Source organism: Dasypus novemcinctus, chromosome 4 (genome assembly GCF_030445035.2).
Source record: "Dasypus novemcinctus isolate mDasNov1 chromosome 4, mDasNov1.1.hap2, whole genome shotgun sequence".
NCBI classification, from domain to species: Eukaryota; Metazoa; Chordata; class Mammalia; order Cingulata; family Dasypodidae; genus Dasypus; species Dasypus novemcinctus.
Window position 1 is genome coordinate 80,844,178 of NC_080676.1, and position 17,648 is coordinate 80,861,825.

General features: G+C 35.6%; 1 protein-coding gene across 4 annotated transcripts in view; it reads left to right on the plus strand.

The window, feature by feature from the left end:
- The window catches only part of GSK3B (glycogen synthase kinase 3 beta), a 269,348-nt gene that overhangs the window by 212,558 nt on the left and 39,142 nt on the right, over window positions 1–17,648 (plus strand). For all 4 annotated transcript variants that reach the window (XM_004480769.5, XM_004480768.5, XM_058295766.2 and 1 more), the window contains one exon: window positions 11,955–12,050. In XM_004480769.5, coding sequence (XP_004480826.1) covers window positions 11,955–12,050 — 96 coding nt within the window. The remainder of the gene's footprint in view (window positions 1–11,954; window positions 12,051–17,648) is intronic.

The following is a 17,648-nucleotide window of genomic DNA, read 5'->3' on the forward strand; positions in this document are numbered from 1 at the left end:
ACCTTTGCTTTCTTAAAGAATATATATATCCTATATAAAAATAATCCTGATTTTAGGGCTTGACAGACTCTGATACTTTTAATCCTAGCCTTAAAATACAACTTAAGGGGAATGGGTATAGCTCAGTGGTTGAGTGTCTACTTCCCATGTACAAGTTCCTGGGTTCAATCCCCAGTACCGCCTTTTAAAAAACAAGGCAATTTATTAAAAATCTGAACTAGTATAGTAAAGACACTGTAAGGTATCTAAGTCTCCTTTTTTATTTTTTAACTCAACTTTATTGAGATGTAATTCGTATAGAATTAAATGTGGCCATTTTAAGTGTCCAGTTTAATGATTTTAACAAACATGTATACCCATATAACCATCACCTTGGTCAACATTTTAGAACATTTCCATTACCCTCAGAATGTTCTGTTGTACATCTAGGGTAACCAGTCATCCCAGATTGCCCAGGACTCATGGGTTTCCCAGGATAGTCCCAGGCAAACTGAGATGGTTAGTTACTTATTCATGCCCCTTTGCAGTCTGCCATCTTCAGTCCAAAGTGAGCACAGGTATGTTTCTGTCACTATAGATTAGTTTTGTCTAGTCATAGACAAATGGAATCGTGTTTCTTTTATGTGTGTCTGTCTTTTTTTGCTCAGCACATTGTTTTTGATATTCATCTATGTTGTTGCTTGTTATCACCTGTTTATTCCTTTTTATTACTGAGTAGTTTTTCATATGAATATACCACAACTTATCTGTTCATCTGTGGATGGGCATTTGAATTGTTTTGGGTTTTGGCTAGTATGAATAAAGCTGCAATATGTTTGTTTACAAGTCTTTTTACAGACATATGTTTATATTTCTTTTGAATAAAAGCCTAGGAGTGGAATTGTTGGTCAAATGATAAGTGTATATATAACTTTGTAAGAAACTACCAAACTGTTTTCCAAATCAGTTTTACTGTTTTACAACTCCTCTACCAAGATATGAGAGTTCTGCTGCTTTTTTGTTCCCATCAATGCATGGTATTATCAATATTTTTAGTTTTAATCTTAAAATTCCTTTTATTATTAGGAAATGTCCCTCTTTATTTTTGTTAAATTTTCTTGTCCCGGTTACATTTTTAAATTTTAATTAGAACACTCCAGCTTTTTAAAATGATTATTGTTTGCATAATATTTTTTTTTACATCCTTTTACTTTCAACCTATTTGTCTTTATATTTAAGGTATGTTTTTGGAGACAGCATGTAATTAGGTCCTTCTTTATTATCCAGAATGACAATTTCTGCCCATTAATTGGAGTTTTAAACCAGTTACATTCAGTATAGTTATCGATATGATTGGGTTTAACTTTTCATTTCACCCCAACTTTTCTTTGCTCTATTATTTTTTTCTTTTTTTACTGCTACCTTTTGGATTAATTGAGTATTTTAAATTTTCCCTATTGGTTTTTTTCCATTATACTTACTTGTTGCATTTTTTTTTAATTATTTATTTATTTTTTTTTTAATTACATTATGAAAAATATGAGGTCCCATTCAACCCCACTGCCCCCGCCCCCCTCTCCCCCCACAGCAACACTCTCTCCCATCATCATGACACATCCATTGCACCTGGTAAGTTCATCTCTGAGCATCACTGCACCCCATAGTCAATGGTCCACATCATAGCCCAGACTCTCTCACGTTCCATCCAGTGGGCCCTGGGAGGATCTATAATGTCCCGTAATTGTCCGTGAAGCACTATCCAGGACAACTCCACGTCCCGAAAATGCCTCCACATCTCATCTCTTCCTCCCGTTCCCCACACCCAGCAGCCACCATGGCTACCGTTCCCACACCCATTCCACATTTTCTCTGTGGACATTGGATTGGTTGTGTCCATTGCACATCTATGTCAAGTGAGGGCTTAGATTCCATATGGGTACTGGATGCACTCCTCCCGCTTTCAGTTGTAGACACTCTAGGCTCCATGTTGTGGTGGTTGATCTTCTTCAACTCCATGTTAGCTGAGTGGAGTAAGTCCAATAAATCAAAGTGTAGGAGCTGAAGTCTGTTGAGGCTCTGGGCCTGGGTGTCATATTATCAGTCCAGAGATTCGAATCCCCTACATATATCTTAAACCCAGCACCGACTACTATTCCAATAAAGTAGCATGCAAGTCTTGTGAAAAGAGATCCCCTCTGAGTCCAATTCCATCACGCAGAAACACCAGCTCCAAAGAAGGGCTATCTGTCATGGCAGTGAACCCCTTCTGCCATGACCATAGAACCCGTGGGTCTCTTTATCCCTCAAAAGAACCAATACCTGGGGTTGTATCTACCTTATCTGTCTCTTAGACTCTGTTCAGTTGTACATAGGGGTATTCCTTCTGACAACCTCCAGACTCTTTTTTAGAGACTCACAGCCTTATAATCTCATTTCTCCTTTCCATTTCCCCCTTACATTAGGTCAAACAGCTTCCCGAAGTCATGTCATTATATGTAGACAGGTATATTCTGCTGTTCCGCATTGAATCTTTAATTCAAGGTCATTTTCTAGTTGCTTCTTCAGCTGGTATGTGGTAGTGATCCCTCGGTGCCAGGGAGGCTCATCCCCGGGTGTCATGTCCCACGCTGGGGGGAATGCATCGCATCTACACGCTGAGTTTGGCTGTGAGAGTGGCCTACTTGTTGCATTTTTTAGGTGTTATTCTACGGTTGAAAATATGCATCTTTACCTACAGTTACCGGCAAATAATAATAATATACCACTTCACACACAAAGTAGGAACCTTAGGACATTATGTTTCCATTTCCCCTTCCTGTCCTCTGTGCTATTGTTGTTATACCCTTTACCACTGCATGTTATAATCCTTCCTTTATTTTTGCTTTAAATAGTGTTTCTTCTAAAGAAACTTAAAATCCAAGGGGGAATCTATAGCTTTAGCATTTCTTTTTCAGCATTCTGTTTCTTTATGTATGTCAGAGTCTACTGAGAATCCTGTTCTTTCATCCTGATGGACTTTCTTGTAGTGGAGAGTTCCTAAAGAAAAACTCTTTATCTTTTCTTCTGCAAATATCTTATTTTGCTCTCATTTTAGAAGGATATTTTCAATGGATATAGAAATTTTTCTTGGTTTCCAGGTTTTTACCTTTCATTCTTTAGAGAGGTTTCTCTAGCGTGTCTTCTTGGTTTGCATTGTTTCTGATGAAATGTCAGCTGTCATTCTTATAGTTGATCCCCTTTATATAACATGTCTCCCTTTTTCTTGTTTCTAGCTTTCTTGAGGAATTCCTCCTTACCAGTGACTTTTATCAGTAGATTATGACTTGGTTTCGTTTTCTTTGGGTTTATATTGCTTGGAGTTCATTGAGCATCTTGGATTTGTGAGGTCATAATTTTCATCAAATTTGGACAAATTTTGCTCACTATTTAATTTTTCTGTACCTACCTCTTTCTTGGACTCCAGTCATGTCTGTATGCTTTTCTAGCTATTTTTACATCCATGCTTTAGTTTAGTTTTATTTTTTCCCTTCTATGTTGTCTAATCTGCTATTAATCCCCTACAGTGACATTTTCATTTCACATATTCACAGATTATATTTTTCAACTTTAGAATTGCCGTTTGGTTCATTTTTTATATCTTCCATTTCTGTTCTCACTAAATCTGCTGTCTTAAAGTACTTTTCTGCTACTTCTATCATCTCTGTCATTTCTAGGTCTGTTGCTTTTGACTGATTTTTTCCCCCTACTGTATGTGGTTCATATTTCCCTGTGTCTTTGTGTGTTTAGTAAATTGTTATTGGATGCTGGACCTTGTGAATCCTGTGTTGCTGTATGTCTGGATTTCGTTGCCTCTCTTTAAAGAGTGTCAAGTTTTGTTTATACTTGGAGTTATTCCTTAATGGCTAAATGCAGAAGTCTTTTTTTTTTTTAAGGATTTATTTATTTATTTAATTTCCCCCCCTCCCCTGGTTGTCTGTTCTTGGTGTCTATTTGTTGCGTCTTGTTTCTTTGTCCGCTTCTGTTGTTGTCAGCGGCACGGGAAGTGTGGGTGGCGCCATTCCTGGGCAGGCTGCACTTTCTTTTCACGCTGGGCGGCTCTCCTTACGGGGCGCACTCCTTGCGCGTGGGGCTCCCCCACGCGGGGGACAGCCTTGCGTGGCACGGCTCTCCTTGCGCGCATCAGCACTGTGCATGGGCCAGCTCCACACGGGTCAAGGAGGCCCGGGGTTTGAACCGCGGACCTCCCATATGGTAGACGGACGCCCTAACCACTGGGCCAAAGTCCGTTTCCCTTTTTTTTTTTTTAATTATGTAAACCCTTGCATGGAATTCCAAATTTATTGAACTACTGATACAAAGTTATACAATATTCCACTATTTTACTTAAGCTTACATTGAACACCTTAAAGTAGTTATGGCTCCCTATTGGATACCCAATATTTATACCCAAAGCAGTGCATTAACAATAACTTAGGCCTTGTGATTAAAATTAGTTGCAATTAAATTTTTTTCTAACATGCATTCCATAGTACTTGCCTACCATTTAACATCCCAATCAAAATTTTGCATATGGAGAGAAAAATCACTAACAGATGAAAAATACTAAACTTGTATGTTTGATATTGCAAATATATTTCCGCATGAGCAAACAAGGGATTTACAGTTAACAGTGCTTCAACAATTTATCAAAATTGCTAAATCACTTAAATGCTTCCTAAAATAGGGTTAAGAGTTATACTCTTTGATCTTGTTTCACCAGTGAGATGCCTATATGTCTTCATATTCTTCTGTTACCTAAGACTTATGTTATTAATACTTCAAGATTTTCATTTTATTAAATTCTATTGGGTAAATTTTTTAAAAATCATGGATTTGTTAAGTAGTAAAGACAAATCTGTTTAACTTCTTTTTCATTGTTAATTACAGTCTGGTTAGTGATCTTATAAAAACTTAATATATTCTGCACAACTCAAAAAAGGTTCAGGTTTCTTTTTTATGATGTAATCAGTGTAGTTAAAGTGAGTTTTCAAAATTTTTTCTTAAAAACATTCCCTTGTATCGACCCTTAATATTTAGTAGAACATTTTAGGGTGTCAGATAAACATGCATTTGAATCCTTTATCTTCCACTAGTAAACTGCACATGTGGTCTGTTAACCTCAGACGTTAGGGTTTTCAAGTGTAAAATAAGGGTAATAGAGCAGCAATAAAGTTTAAGAAAAGAAAATTGATACACCTAGTATAGTGTTTTGACATACTGTGTGACTGATAAATATTTCTTCTCTTTTCCTCTGGCTTCTCTTCTAGTTTGCCCCTTGCTTTTTTTTCCCTCAATTGACACACTTTTGAAGAGCTTATATTTTGTTTCCACTTAATTTCTTTAGATGATTATGGTCTGCCTGCTTTTCTCATGACTGCACTGAAACTGATTGAACTAAAACTCATCTTCATGGCCAGCTGCATTGAACATCTTCCAGGCTTTATTTTACCTGGGCTCATTGTGTTGTAAGACACCCACCTCTCCCTTGTTCTTTAAATATTCACCTTCCTTAGCTTCTGTGGTATTGTTGTCTTTGGGACCTCTTCCAACCTCTTTTACTCCTGCCTCAAACTTCTTTTGTAATTTCCCTTTCTCCATATATTTGTGTCCCTTAGGACCACATCTTTTTCACCTTCTGCCTGCTTTGCTTGTTATACTCTGTCATAGCCACCCTAGTATCTGTTCACAAGGTACTAACTACCAAAACTGTTTTTTCTTGCCCAACACACTCCTCTAAGTGATATACCCAATATCTACCACTTGGTGGCAAGCTCCTCCAGCATGTCTTTTCTCAACTATTATTTTCTTTTCCTCCATATTTAATGGCATTAACAATTTTCACAACTACTGAAGTTAGAAACTGACACTGTTTTCCCTTCAACAGATTCTTTGATGCCACCTTCTAAAGTTGGTTTTCCCTTGATGAGATTTAAAATCTATCCCAGATCTGCCTCTAATTAAGACCTATGAAAAGTTTTTTATGTTTTCTGGACCTTAGTTTTTCTCATCTGTGAAAATGTTTGAACTAGATCAGGGGTCCACAAACTAGGAAAGGACTGCGGTAAAATGACAGTCTGCTGCCTATTTCTCAAAATTTGTTTGTCATTTGAAGTCACCGGTAGAAATATGTTCTCCTATATTGAAAGGCCGTTGTCATTGTAAAATGTTCTTCTTCAATGTTTCAAATTTAGGAGCTTTTCATAGTTGTTGTGTTTTGTCATACGTGGTAAATACTGTTAGCCAGCCTGGGGAGAACCTTATGTTATGATTAAAAAAATAAGAGGGAAGGAGAGTAGCTCAAGTGGTTGAACACCTACTTCCCATATACAAGGTCCTGGGTTCAATCCCCTGTACTTCCTAAAAGTCAAATAAAAAAGTCTCATTGGGGAGTGGGTGTAGCGCAGCGGTTGAGTACCTGTTTCCCATGGGTTCAATCTCTGGTACCTCCTGTAAAGTTTTTCTTTTTAATTAAAAAAAATTTTTTTTAAAGAGTAAGAAAATGGTGATAGTAGTTGGATATTTGGCAAGAAGAACTAAACACAGAACCTACTGTGGCATTAGGACCTCATGTATCCCTGTCTGATAGCCTTAGTGATTCAAGGTAATATGGCTATAACAAAGGAATAAGAAGATCCCAGTTGCCGTTTTGTCTGACAGACTTCTTCATTTGGTTAATTCTTTTAGATATTTGGTAGTATGTATATCAAAGATGATTGTCTTTACAGGATTAGTAATTAAATTTTCTTAAAAGTCATAAATTTCCATATTTTAATGGTAAAGAACACAGCTGAATCCTGACCACCAACAATAAGTATAATTAGAATTCCTTTTTCATAACATTACTATTCATCAAAGCAGATTATTTCCCATTGTGGTAAGAGATTTTCCACAAATTCTGGATTTTTTAATACATTCACTGGTGTACATTGGAGGAGGGTTCTAGTATGTGAGGCCTTAGTGTTTTAAGAATATTGAACCTTAGTTAATTACATGCATACTTAAGTGTACTGATGTCTGCACCTTTCTTTGAAATACATCAAAAATTAAGTCCCTAGTACCTCCTAAGAAAAAAGAAAAGAAAAAGGTGGATTGATGTGTAGGTAGAAGGGTGACTTATGTAATAAAGCAAACATAAAATTAATTTTGTAGAATCTGGGTGGTGTGTATAAGATGGATTCACTGTATAATTCCTGCATCTTTTCTGTATGTTTGAAATTGTCCATAATAAAATGTTGAGTAAATGTGTAAATGTTTATATCTAAATGGGTTAGAGACAGTGAATTTAGGGACAAGAGTCTAAGTGAATACATATGTGTATATATATGAAAACAATTATTTATATGTAATTTACCTCCTTGTTTTCATATCAAATTACTAAATTTTGTATGTTAACCAAACCCTGCATATATGGCATGTTTCCCATCTGTTTTATGTTTCACAAATTTATTTTAATGGGGAATATGCTGGCCTTAGGTTATAATAATTAAAGAAAAAACGACCAAACATGATTATAACGTTCACTTACAGCCTACCTTTTGCGTTATACAATTCGTCACTGGAAGTCTCTCACACAGCCCCTTAAGCAAGTTAGCTAATTGACTGGTAAATCTATGTGATCTCTGTCCCCACAGTAAAAGGATGCATTTACTAATGGGCATCATACAAATCTCATTCCTTTCATCATTCTTTTCAATTCCTAGAGAGTTAGGACTATATCTTGTGTTAGCAGAGTACTGAATACATGGCAGGAGAGCTGCACGGTACCTACTGATTGTGAATATTTCTTGTGATTTTGTTTATTATTTATATATAATGCAAAACTATATAAAATACATAAGCATATAAAATTTAAGGCATACTAAAGTAAATATCTGTGTAACTAACACTCATATTAAGAATTAGAGTCTGGGAAACGGACTTTGGCCCAGTGGTTAGGGCGTCCGTCTACCACATGGGAGGTCCGCGGTTCAAGCCCCGGGCCTCCTTGACCCGTGTGGAGCTGGCCGGTGTGCAGTGCTGATGCGCGCAAGGAGTGCCGTGCTATACAGGGGTGTCCCCCGCGTAGGGGAGCCCCACGCGCAAGGAGTGTACCCATAAGGAGAGCCGCCCAGCACGAAGGAGGGAGCAGCCTGCCAAGGAATGGCACCGCCCACACTTCCCCTGCCGCTGACGACAACAGAAGCGGACAAAGAAACAAGACGCAGCAAAAAGACACAGAAAACAGACAACCGGGGGAGGGGAGGGGAATTAAATAAATTAATTAATTAAAAAAAAAAAAGAATTAGAGTCTAAAGAACTACTTTTTCACTATTCCAGGCATGATGCCTCCTCCCACATACACTACACAGTGTCTTGATTTTGTGATGTATATTTCCATGCTTATTTAATTTTGTGCAGTTTTACTGTGTAAACTAAAATAAGTTTAGTGCTGTGTGATTTTGAATTTTATATAGGGGAGTTATATGTATTCATTGTGAGTGAAAATTCAACACCGCGTGAGATTCATTCACTTTTATAGTCATTGCTAAGAAGTATACCATCTGTTTTCATTTCCTAGCTGCTATTTCCAATGGACTGCCTTAACAATAGGAATTTATTGGGTTCACAGTTTTAAGGCTAGAAGTCCAAAACTGAGGTATCAGCAAGGTGGTACATTCTTTCTAAAGACAGTGTGTGGCATGTGGCATTCTGGGGCTGGCTGCTAATGATCCTTGGGGTTCTTCATATTTTCCATCACATGGCAATGTCCTCTCCTTCCGTGTCCAGTTTCCTTTGCTTTTAAGGACTTCAGCTACATTGAATTAAGGCCTACCCTCATTTACTTTAGGCACACTTTAAAAACTCCTTCAAATGTCTTGTTTACAAATTATTTCACAACCACAGGACCAGGAATTGGGACCTGAACATGCTATTTGTGGGGGACATGATACCCAACACTATTATATGACTGTACAACAATGTATTCATTCTGTTGGAATTTTCCCTTTTCTGTAACTTTTTTATTATTATGAACAGTGTTGCTTTGAACATGTCAGTTTCTCTAGGGTAGGGTATATGCTTTGAGGTAGAATCATTAGGTTGCATTATGTTGTGGCATACTGAAGGTATGTATTTTGGGAACAAAATTATTTATTTTTAAAAAGATTTATTTTAAATTATTTATTTCTCTCCCCTTCCCCCTCCCCGCCCCCCGTTTGTCTGCTCTCTGTATCCATTCACTATGTGTGCTTCTGTGTGCACTTGTATTCTTGTCAGTGGCACCAGGAATCTGTGTCTCTTTTTTCTCTTGCATCATCTTGCTGTGTCAGCTCTCCGTGTGTGAACCACCACTCCTAGGCAGGCTTTGCTTGTGCAAGGCACACTCCTTGCACGTGGGGCTCCCCTACGCAGGGGACAGCCCTGCATAGCATGGCACTCCTTGCGCGCGTCAGCACGGCACGTGGGCCAGCTCACCACATGGGTCAGGAGGCTCTGGGTTTGAACCCTGGACCTCCTATATGGTAGGCAGACACTCTATCAGTTAAACTAAATCCACTTCCCATGGGGAACAAAATTATTGATGAGCTCACTAGTACTCCCTCCATCCTTTCATTTTTCTTCTGGTGCGTGCACACACATACACACATATCCTTCATCAAGGATTTAGTTTAGAATATAAATGCTTGCTTTCTGTTAAAAATAAAAGCTAAGTTAAGATTCATTTTCAGCCTTCAAATTTTAAGTATGGAATAGTTCCTAATTTAAAATGTCTGATATCTGTAGTTACAGAGGCCAGGGATTTCCTTCCTAAGACATTAGTAAGCTGAGCTTTTACTACAAAAGGGGCAGACAGTTGAATAACTGGAGAAGTGTTTTGTTGTCCTAAACTAAGCTTTTCCCAGAACAGTGTTGGAAATAAGGAGTAGAATGATAAGTGTTAAAATTTAGATTCAACATCAGGACTTGGCTCAGAAATTATCTTGTAGGCAATTACAAGACAGTTTAGTTACTAAATTTCTTTTTTGACATACAGCAATGTAATTCTAAAGCTTAGAATATCTTTTCCACTTGTCTTACCCAAGTTTTATGATTCTGATATTTAAACAACTTCTGAAGGTTATTACAGTATTACTGAGGTATAATTGACATACAATAAACTGCACATATTTAAAAGTATGTAATTTGATGTTTTGACATAGGTATGCACCTACGAAACCATCATCATGAAATGAAGATCATGAACGCATTCAATATCTTCATAGTTTCATGGTGCTTCTTTGTAACTTCCCCCTAGAGACTCTGCTCCCTCCCATCCATTTACAACCATCTTCTTTCTGTCACTATTGACAGAAAATTTTCTAGAATTCCTTATGAATGGAATTATATGCTGAGCCACTCCTTTTGGTCTAGTTACTATCACTCAGTGTAATTATTTTTAGATTCATCCATGTACCTTTTTATTACTGAGTAGTATTTCATTGTATCGCTATCCCACCATTTATTTATTCACCTGTTGGTGGACATTTGGGTTCTTTTCACTTTTTGGCAATTATAAAAACACTGCTATGCACAGTTGTGTACAAGTTTTTGTATAGCCCATATGCTTTCTTTTCTCTTGAGTAAATACTTTGGAGTGGTATTAATGAGTTGTATGCCAAGTGTATGTTTAATCCTTTAAGAAACTGCCTGTTTTCCAAGATATTATACATTTTACATTCCCTTCAGCAGTGGATAAGAATTTCTGTTGCTCTCCAGTCTTTCCAACACTTAGTATATATAGCTAGTCTTTTTAATTTTAGCCTTTTAGTATGTGGTGATATCTTGTAGTTTTAATTATCATTTCCCTAATGACTAATGAAGCTGAAAATCTTTTCATGTGCTTACATGTTATCTTTGTCATCTTTGTTGAAGAGTCTGTTCATGTCTTTTCACCATTTTTATTAGGTTGTCTTATGTTTGAATTGTTTAGTTACTTATGTATTCTGGATACAAGTCCTTTGCAGGTCTGTCTTGCAAATGTTTTCTCCCAGTCTGTGGACTGCCTTTTCCTTTTTTGAGTGTCTTTTGAAGAAAAAAAAAACACTTTTTAAATTTTCAGTAGACTGCTAGAAGTTGTAATTGGAGACTAGAGAATTAGAATGAATGAAAAATATTGTCTCACTTTGCCCTGGTTGATATTGGAATTACACCTAATATTCATCAATTGTCAACACTTTTATTTCAACAAATTTGTTTTATACCAGATGCTAAGGTTATACAGATGAGTAATATGTGGCATCTCTCTTTAAAGTCTTCATTTTAGTATTTAATATTTTCTATCATATATCTTGTGCGGCCATGTCCATGTACTTTCCTTTGTTCAGTTCCTAGTACAACTCCAGAGGCAATGAAGTACTCAGCATATTTTTGTCTTGTATCATAGTTATATATTTTTTAAAAATACAAATATCTATGTTTATCAGAACAGGAAATTATAATCTCTTGTTCCTTTTACCCTTCACAGATCATAGCATAGTTCTTCTACATGGGGCACTCACACATGTTCAGTGATTTACTAGAATTATTGATGACAATCTTTGAGCAAGTATCTCCTGATTATTATATTGAAAACATAACCTTTGATTATACCTTACTAAATGAGTAAAAGATATTCTCATTTCAAATGCCATTGTTGCAGTAAATTATATTTTTCTAGATAGAACAATGATGCCTAATTTCTCTTGAATATTTTTGAGTGACTCCTGATTTTAAATTATTGTTATCGTAAAAAAATCTGCAGTGTAGCATGGAATCTCTAGCCAGTAACAAAAGGCTTTCAAAAAGCCTGCTCTATTTAACCAGCTTTATATTTTATTTAACTTGGGAATTCCTTTTTCATGTAACCATTGTATTAAAGCATAAAGCTGTATTTATAAGTGTATGGGAAAATATGACAATAATTTGCTTTCTTTATCTAGGTCCTGGGAACACCAACAAGGGAGCAAATTAGAGAAATGAACCCAAACTATACAGAATTCAAATTCCCTCAAATTAAGGCACATCCTTGGACTAAGGTGAGTAAAATGATTTTTTTTTAATTACATAAACTGTAAACTAAGACTTGGTTTTCTCATTGTTCTTAAACTTAACTACTTTGAGGTCAAATAACTGTCTGAATTATAAGGTATACCACATGTAGAGATAATTGGAGTAGTTGTATTCCAGTGTTTCGTTGACTGTTTGTAATTATGTCCCCACTGATTTTCTGCAGTTTGTAGGGTGGGTTTTTATTTGAAAGGTGAGGACAGTATATCTATATGATTGAAATATAGTTTGATTAGGAGAAAGATAATAGTATCTTTTGACTACTTAAGATTCACAGGTTTATTTACATTGTTTGAGTGCTTAATTCAATATCATGTAGTATATATTTCATATATTTTCTTTGTTTTTTATTTTAACTATTAAAATGTAGACCTTATAGATGATTTTGTGTATTTTTCTCATGGATTACTTTCCTATTGATGCTTTGGGAGCAAGAATAAAAAGCAGATGGGATCTTGCCAAGAATATACATTAAAAATAATTGGTATGTTAACAGGATGTCACCAACAATTGGAAAAGCCTAAGATTAACATTAGGTAGAGCCATTTCTAAAGAGCACAGGTACTAATTTACCAGAAATATTTTTTTTTTCTTTGCTCTGACCCTTAATTGAAAGTATTTAAAGAGGGATATTATAAAAAAGGCTTCTCACCTCAGTTTGATTAATAAGATTGTGTGCAGAGAAAAAACAGAATATCTCAATAAGGTTTATAGCTAGAGTGAAACTCTGGTCGTCTCATTTTACAGGTTTAGAAATTTAGGCCAAACATACTAAATGACTTATCCCAGATTACATAGGTAAATTAAATTTCCACACATGTGTTTGTTTTTTAATGCCAGACCTTTTGAATGTCTAGTTAGGTGCCATTCTCCCCCTGACCCCCACTTTATACCTCAAATATATATTTTGTTGATTATTTTTTACAGGTTAGAAATGGTCATTTTTAATATGTATTTCAGGCAAGCAGAGACTTTCGGTATTTAAAAATGTATATATAATGATTTCAACCACTGATAAATTCATTTGGTAGATTACAGCTCTTTTACAATAAGAGGTGAAATAATTTAGAGCTATTCATGAAATAATTTATCTTCCCTAGAATCAAAGTATACCTCTCTGTCTCTAATTTGTATTACGATTCCAGCTACTTTCCTTGAAATTCTCACAATCTCATTACCTCTCTCTTCACTTCAGAAAATCCACTTGTTATTAATTTCTTACTTCCTATTTAGAATTAAAGGCCTCAGTAGTATTTTATGATTTTTTTGTCGCTTGCACTGGTAAGAGACCAAGATGCTACCCACCCTTCCTTTTTTTTTTTAATTTAAGCTAAGCACTAGTCTGAAATGAGTTCTTTGATCTTTGTACTTGTAAATTTATTTTGAGTCTGGGTCAAAAGATATTTAGGAGCCCTCACCTGACTCTAAACCCAGAAAATCTCAGATCACCTTTTTGGATTTAGAGGCTGAGTTGCGGTTTGAGTTCATTAAACTTACCCCAAATTAAAAAGTTTATAATAAATGATTTGCAGTATGCTGTGATTTCAACCATGTTAGGGAAAAAACAGCAACAAAGAGAATTCTGTGTATAGAATAAATACAAGGAACTATTTCAAAATGATAACAGTAGTTTGGGTAAGGAAAGTATGGGTAATTTTATTTCTTTGTTCACCTTTTCCATATTTTCTTTAATTAGCATCTTATTTTTATGAAGACTACTTTTGGTTTAACCTAAGTATTCATGACATACTATCCTTAGTACAGTGTTTATGACAAATATGCTGAAATTGATGTCATGAGATACTACTTAATAGCCCCCATCCTCATTTTTTAAGATCAAAACTGCTACCATTGGTATGCGTCATATTCTGTTTGATGCCAGTATTAGCCAGAGTAGAATGTGAGGAATGGTTTATTATAATTAAAATGTAGCCGGTAGAAGAATTATGGTGGATTTTGTATGCCTTATTCCTTCCTTTGCTGTCTTGGAATCCTAACATTTCTGTATATTACACTAATGCTTTTAAAACTTGTATCATCTGTATCAAGCTTTTTTGTTTTGTTTCCATTCCTATACCATGAGTAAAATAATTAATTCTCCCACCTTTTTTGTCTGTTAAAACTACTGAGAAACCTTCATGCATTTGGCATGCCTTGACATAATTTGGTTTTCACTTGGTATACAATACATTTGTTGTGTAATAAGTGCACTTATGTCAATTTCTCCTTTGTGCATGTAACGAGGGGTAGGATTATTGTGATTATAACCACAAAAGCAAATTCAAGAATGGATTCCATGACACTACGCTGTCATTTAGATAATCTAGAATATGCTTATATTCATTTTGAAAATTAGATTATCAAAATGGAAACATAGAATTTTAAATTCATAAAGGAAACTCAGTCCCTTCTGTCCCCATTATGATAGTGAACCCAACTTGAGAAATGCTTTCTTATGCTAGGAAGCCAAAGGAGTCATTTAAAAGACATGTATGGTGAGTGGGTATAGCTCAGTGGTTGAATGCCTGCTTCCCATATACATGGTCTGGGTTCAATACCAGTACCTCCTTTTAAAAATACACACACATACACAAAATAATATTTTTATCTGAAAGAGAAGAACTTTTTACCCTTGGAGGGTACGTAAACAGGAGTATGGAAACAGAAGTTGCTTTGCTTTATTGCTGACTTCTGCTTTCAAATAGGGCCATTACTGGGGTAGAAGGTAGGTAGGAGATAAAGACCACTGCATTGGTGTATGCTGTATACTTCACAGAATAAAAACTAGATGCAAAGCAAGAGGCAGTGATGCAAAAATAGAATGAGAATTAAATAAAGATTAAAATTGGTTGGAAGAAGAAAGGAAGTTTAAAACTTAATTTAGTACATAGAGGTGTGGTTAAATAATAGACTGTTAGGTATGAAGTAAGAATCTAGTTTAAGCACTGCTCCTTATCTCTGTGCCTCAATTTTCTTTTTTATAAGATAACTATCTCCTCTGTCTTTTCTCAGAGTTCTTTGGAAACTATAGTTAAATTTATGCATATAAAGCATTATTTTATTTTAGCAGTGACTAATGTGAGAGTTTTACCTCCAGTATAATTCTGTTCTGTTCTTTCCTCTCCCTCTCCACTGTGCTGACATCAATTTTGGCCATCATATATATTGTAGAATTGTTAAACAACCTCCTGTGTCCTAACTGACCTCCTTTAGTTTCACACTCTTTCAATCCATCTTCCTCATTCCTGTCAAAGTTAGCCTTCTTAAAAGCACATGTGATACTGTCACTCCTATTTAAAATTCTTCTGTGACTCCTTAATGCCTTTCGGAAAATTTGGCATAATATACATATATCATGGGTAGGTGATCTTATATCCTGATTTATGCTTTTGTTCCATTGTCATTACTAATTGCATGTCCCTTCTCTCTTAAAAGTGTCCTGGTTTTTATGAGAAATGATATCGTCACTATGTTCCTGATCTTTTCTATCTTTCTTTTCCAAGAAAAGAAGAGATTTAGTTCTTGCCCTGTTTCTAACCTTCCCTGAAGCATCTTGTGGCTTGGCCGCAGACTTTCCCAAGTTCTCTAGCTTCCTCCATCCTCAAATGCATATAGTTAAGTAATACATTTAAAAGTTTAGTGTTTAGCTAGGGTAGATTAGGGATTTCTAAAAAGATAGTATTGTTTAAGATAGGTGAGTTTTTCCCAGTTTTGAGGACCTGATTCTGCTAACCTTTTTTTTTTTTAAAGATTTATTTTATTTATTTATCTGCACCCCACCCCCCTTGTTGTTTGCACTTGCTGTCTGCTCTCTGTGTCCATTTGCTGTGTGCTCTTTGTGTTGGCTTGTCTTCTCTTTAGGAGGCACCAGGAACCAAACCTGGGACCTCCCATGTGGGAAAGAGGTGCTCAGTCACTTAAGCCACCTCAGCTCCCACCCTTTTTGTTTAAAAGTTTTAAAAGACAAGATTATTTCCCTTTATTCTGCTAAGTAATCCTGTCAAATAGGTTTAGTAGCACAAATGTCAGTATATTCTTTCAGAATAATGAAAATCATAATTGCTATAATGATAAGGGGAAAGTAGTAGATTAGAGTCTCAAGGGCCCTGATCTTTTGCAGTTGAATTAGGTCTATTTAATGTTAGCTACATGCAGGAGTGTTGTCCACCTTGTAGTTCACTTTGAATTACAAGTGAACTTTTCTGGTCTAATCAAACTGTTCTTCTGATTGTTCCTCCAGATAAGGCTCACTCATTTCTATATCTCTCTGCTGGTATCTTTTCTTCGCCACTTAGAATCTTCTTCTTTTCTGCTTACCAAATCTTAACCTTTTCTCAAGACCAATCTCATATTGCATTTCTCGTATGAATTTTTTTATAATTTTTTGAACTTTCCCATGATTATTCTCATCATACAACCCCTGTAGTACTACCAACTCATACCAAATGTATTATAGCAGTTCCTAATTCCTGTTTTGTAATGCCTAGTGATAATATCAAATTATCTCAGAATGTTGTTGCCTGGTTTATGGCATACTTTTAAATTACTTATTAGAGTGAGTTAGTTTACATCTGTAGAATAAGTGGGTCAATAGGTTATTGAGTAAGTATCATTACCATTATCCATAAAAATCAAATCTTTACATACTTGATTTCTTAGAATACTGTTCACATGCTTCTAAGTGAGTAAATACTAGTATTTCTAACTAGTTAACAGTAAGCAGACAACTTATTTCTGAGGTCATTTCAATTATGAAAGGAATCAGATCATGTTAATATATTATCTCTGTTTAAAGCTAAACAACAATAAAACATAACTATGGTTATTTCTTTTTAATAAAGACTTTTCTTCATAATCTTATTTTCTTCTGAGTCTTTCAGTGCAAGATTTTCCAGAACTTGATAAACTTAACTGTTAGAGAGCTTGTAGTTTATAGCACATTACCAAAAATTTCTTCAGTGGGGCCTAGAGAACACAAAGCAGAAAATGCTGTCAAACTTTTCTCACTTGTCTACCCCATCTACCTTTTCTGATCTCTCTGCCTAACTCATTTCCTTCATGAGTATTCCAGAAAGCACAGAACCAGTTTGGGGATTTCTATTAGTTTCTAAGATTACTACTTGCATGTTTTGTTATACGCGTTTAGGTGAATCGGTTTTTATATTATTAATCAACTCCTTTTTCTCTGAGTACTCTACTAATCTATTATCACTTGTCTTATTAGCACATACAGTATGCTCTCTACTTTATTAGTGCTGGAGTAATTGCTTACTCTTTTTCTAACATCCATTTTCCTGTATGAGTAGATTTTTCCTCAATTTTCAATTTATACTGGATATACTTAAGGGTTTTTTTTCCCACTGGAAATTATTCACATTAAAATCTAGCTATTAGAGTGTCCAATCCATAAGTGAGAGGAATAATGTGAAAAAGGAAGAATGCTGACACAAGTTTAAAGATCAGGGCAGAGAATGGGGTTGAGGGTGGAATGGAAAAGAAGGTAGGAATCTATTTTTGATTTAGCATTTGTTCTTTAAATACCATGTCTTCTATGTAGCCGATGCTGT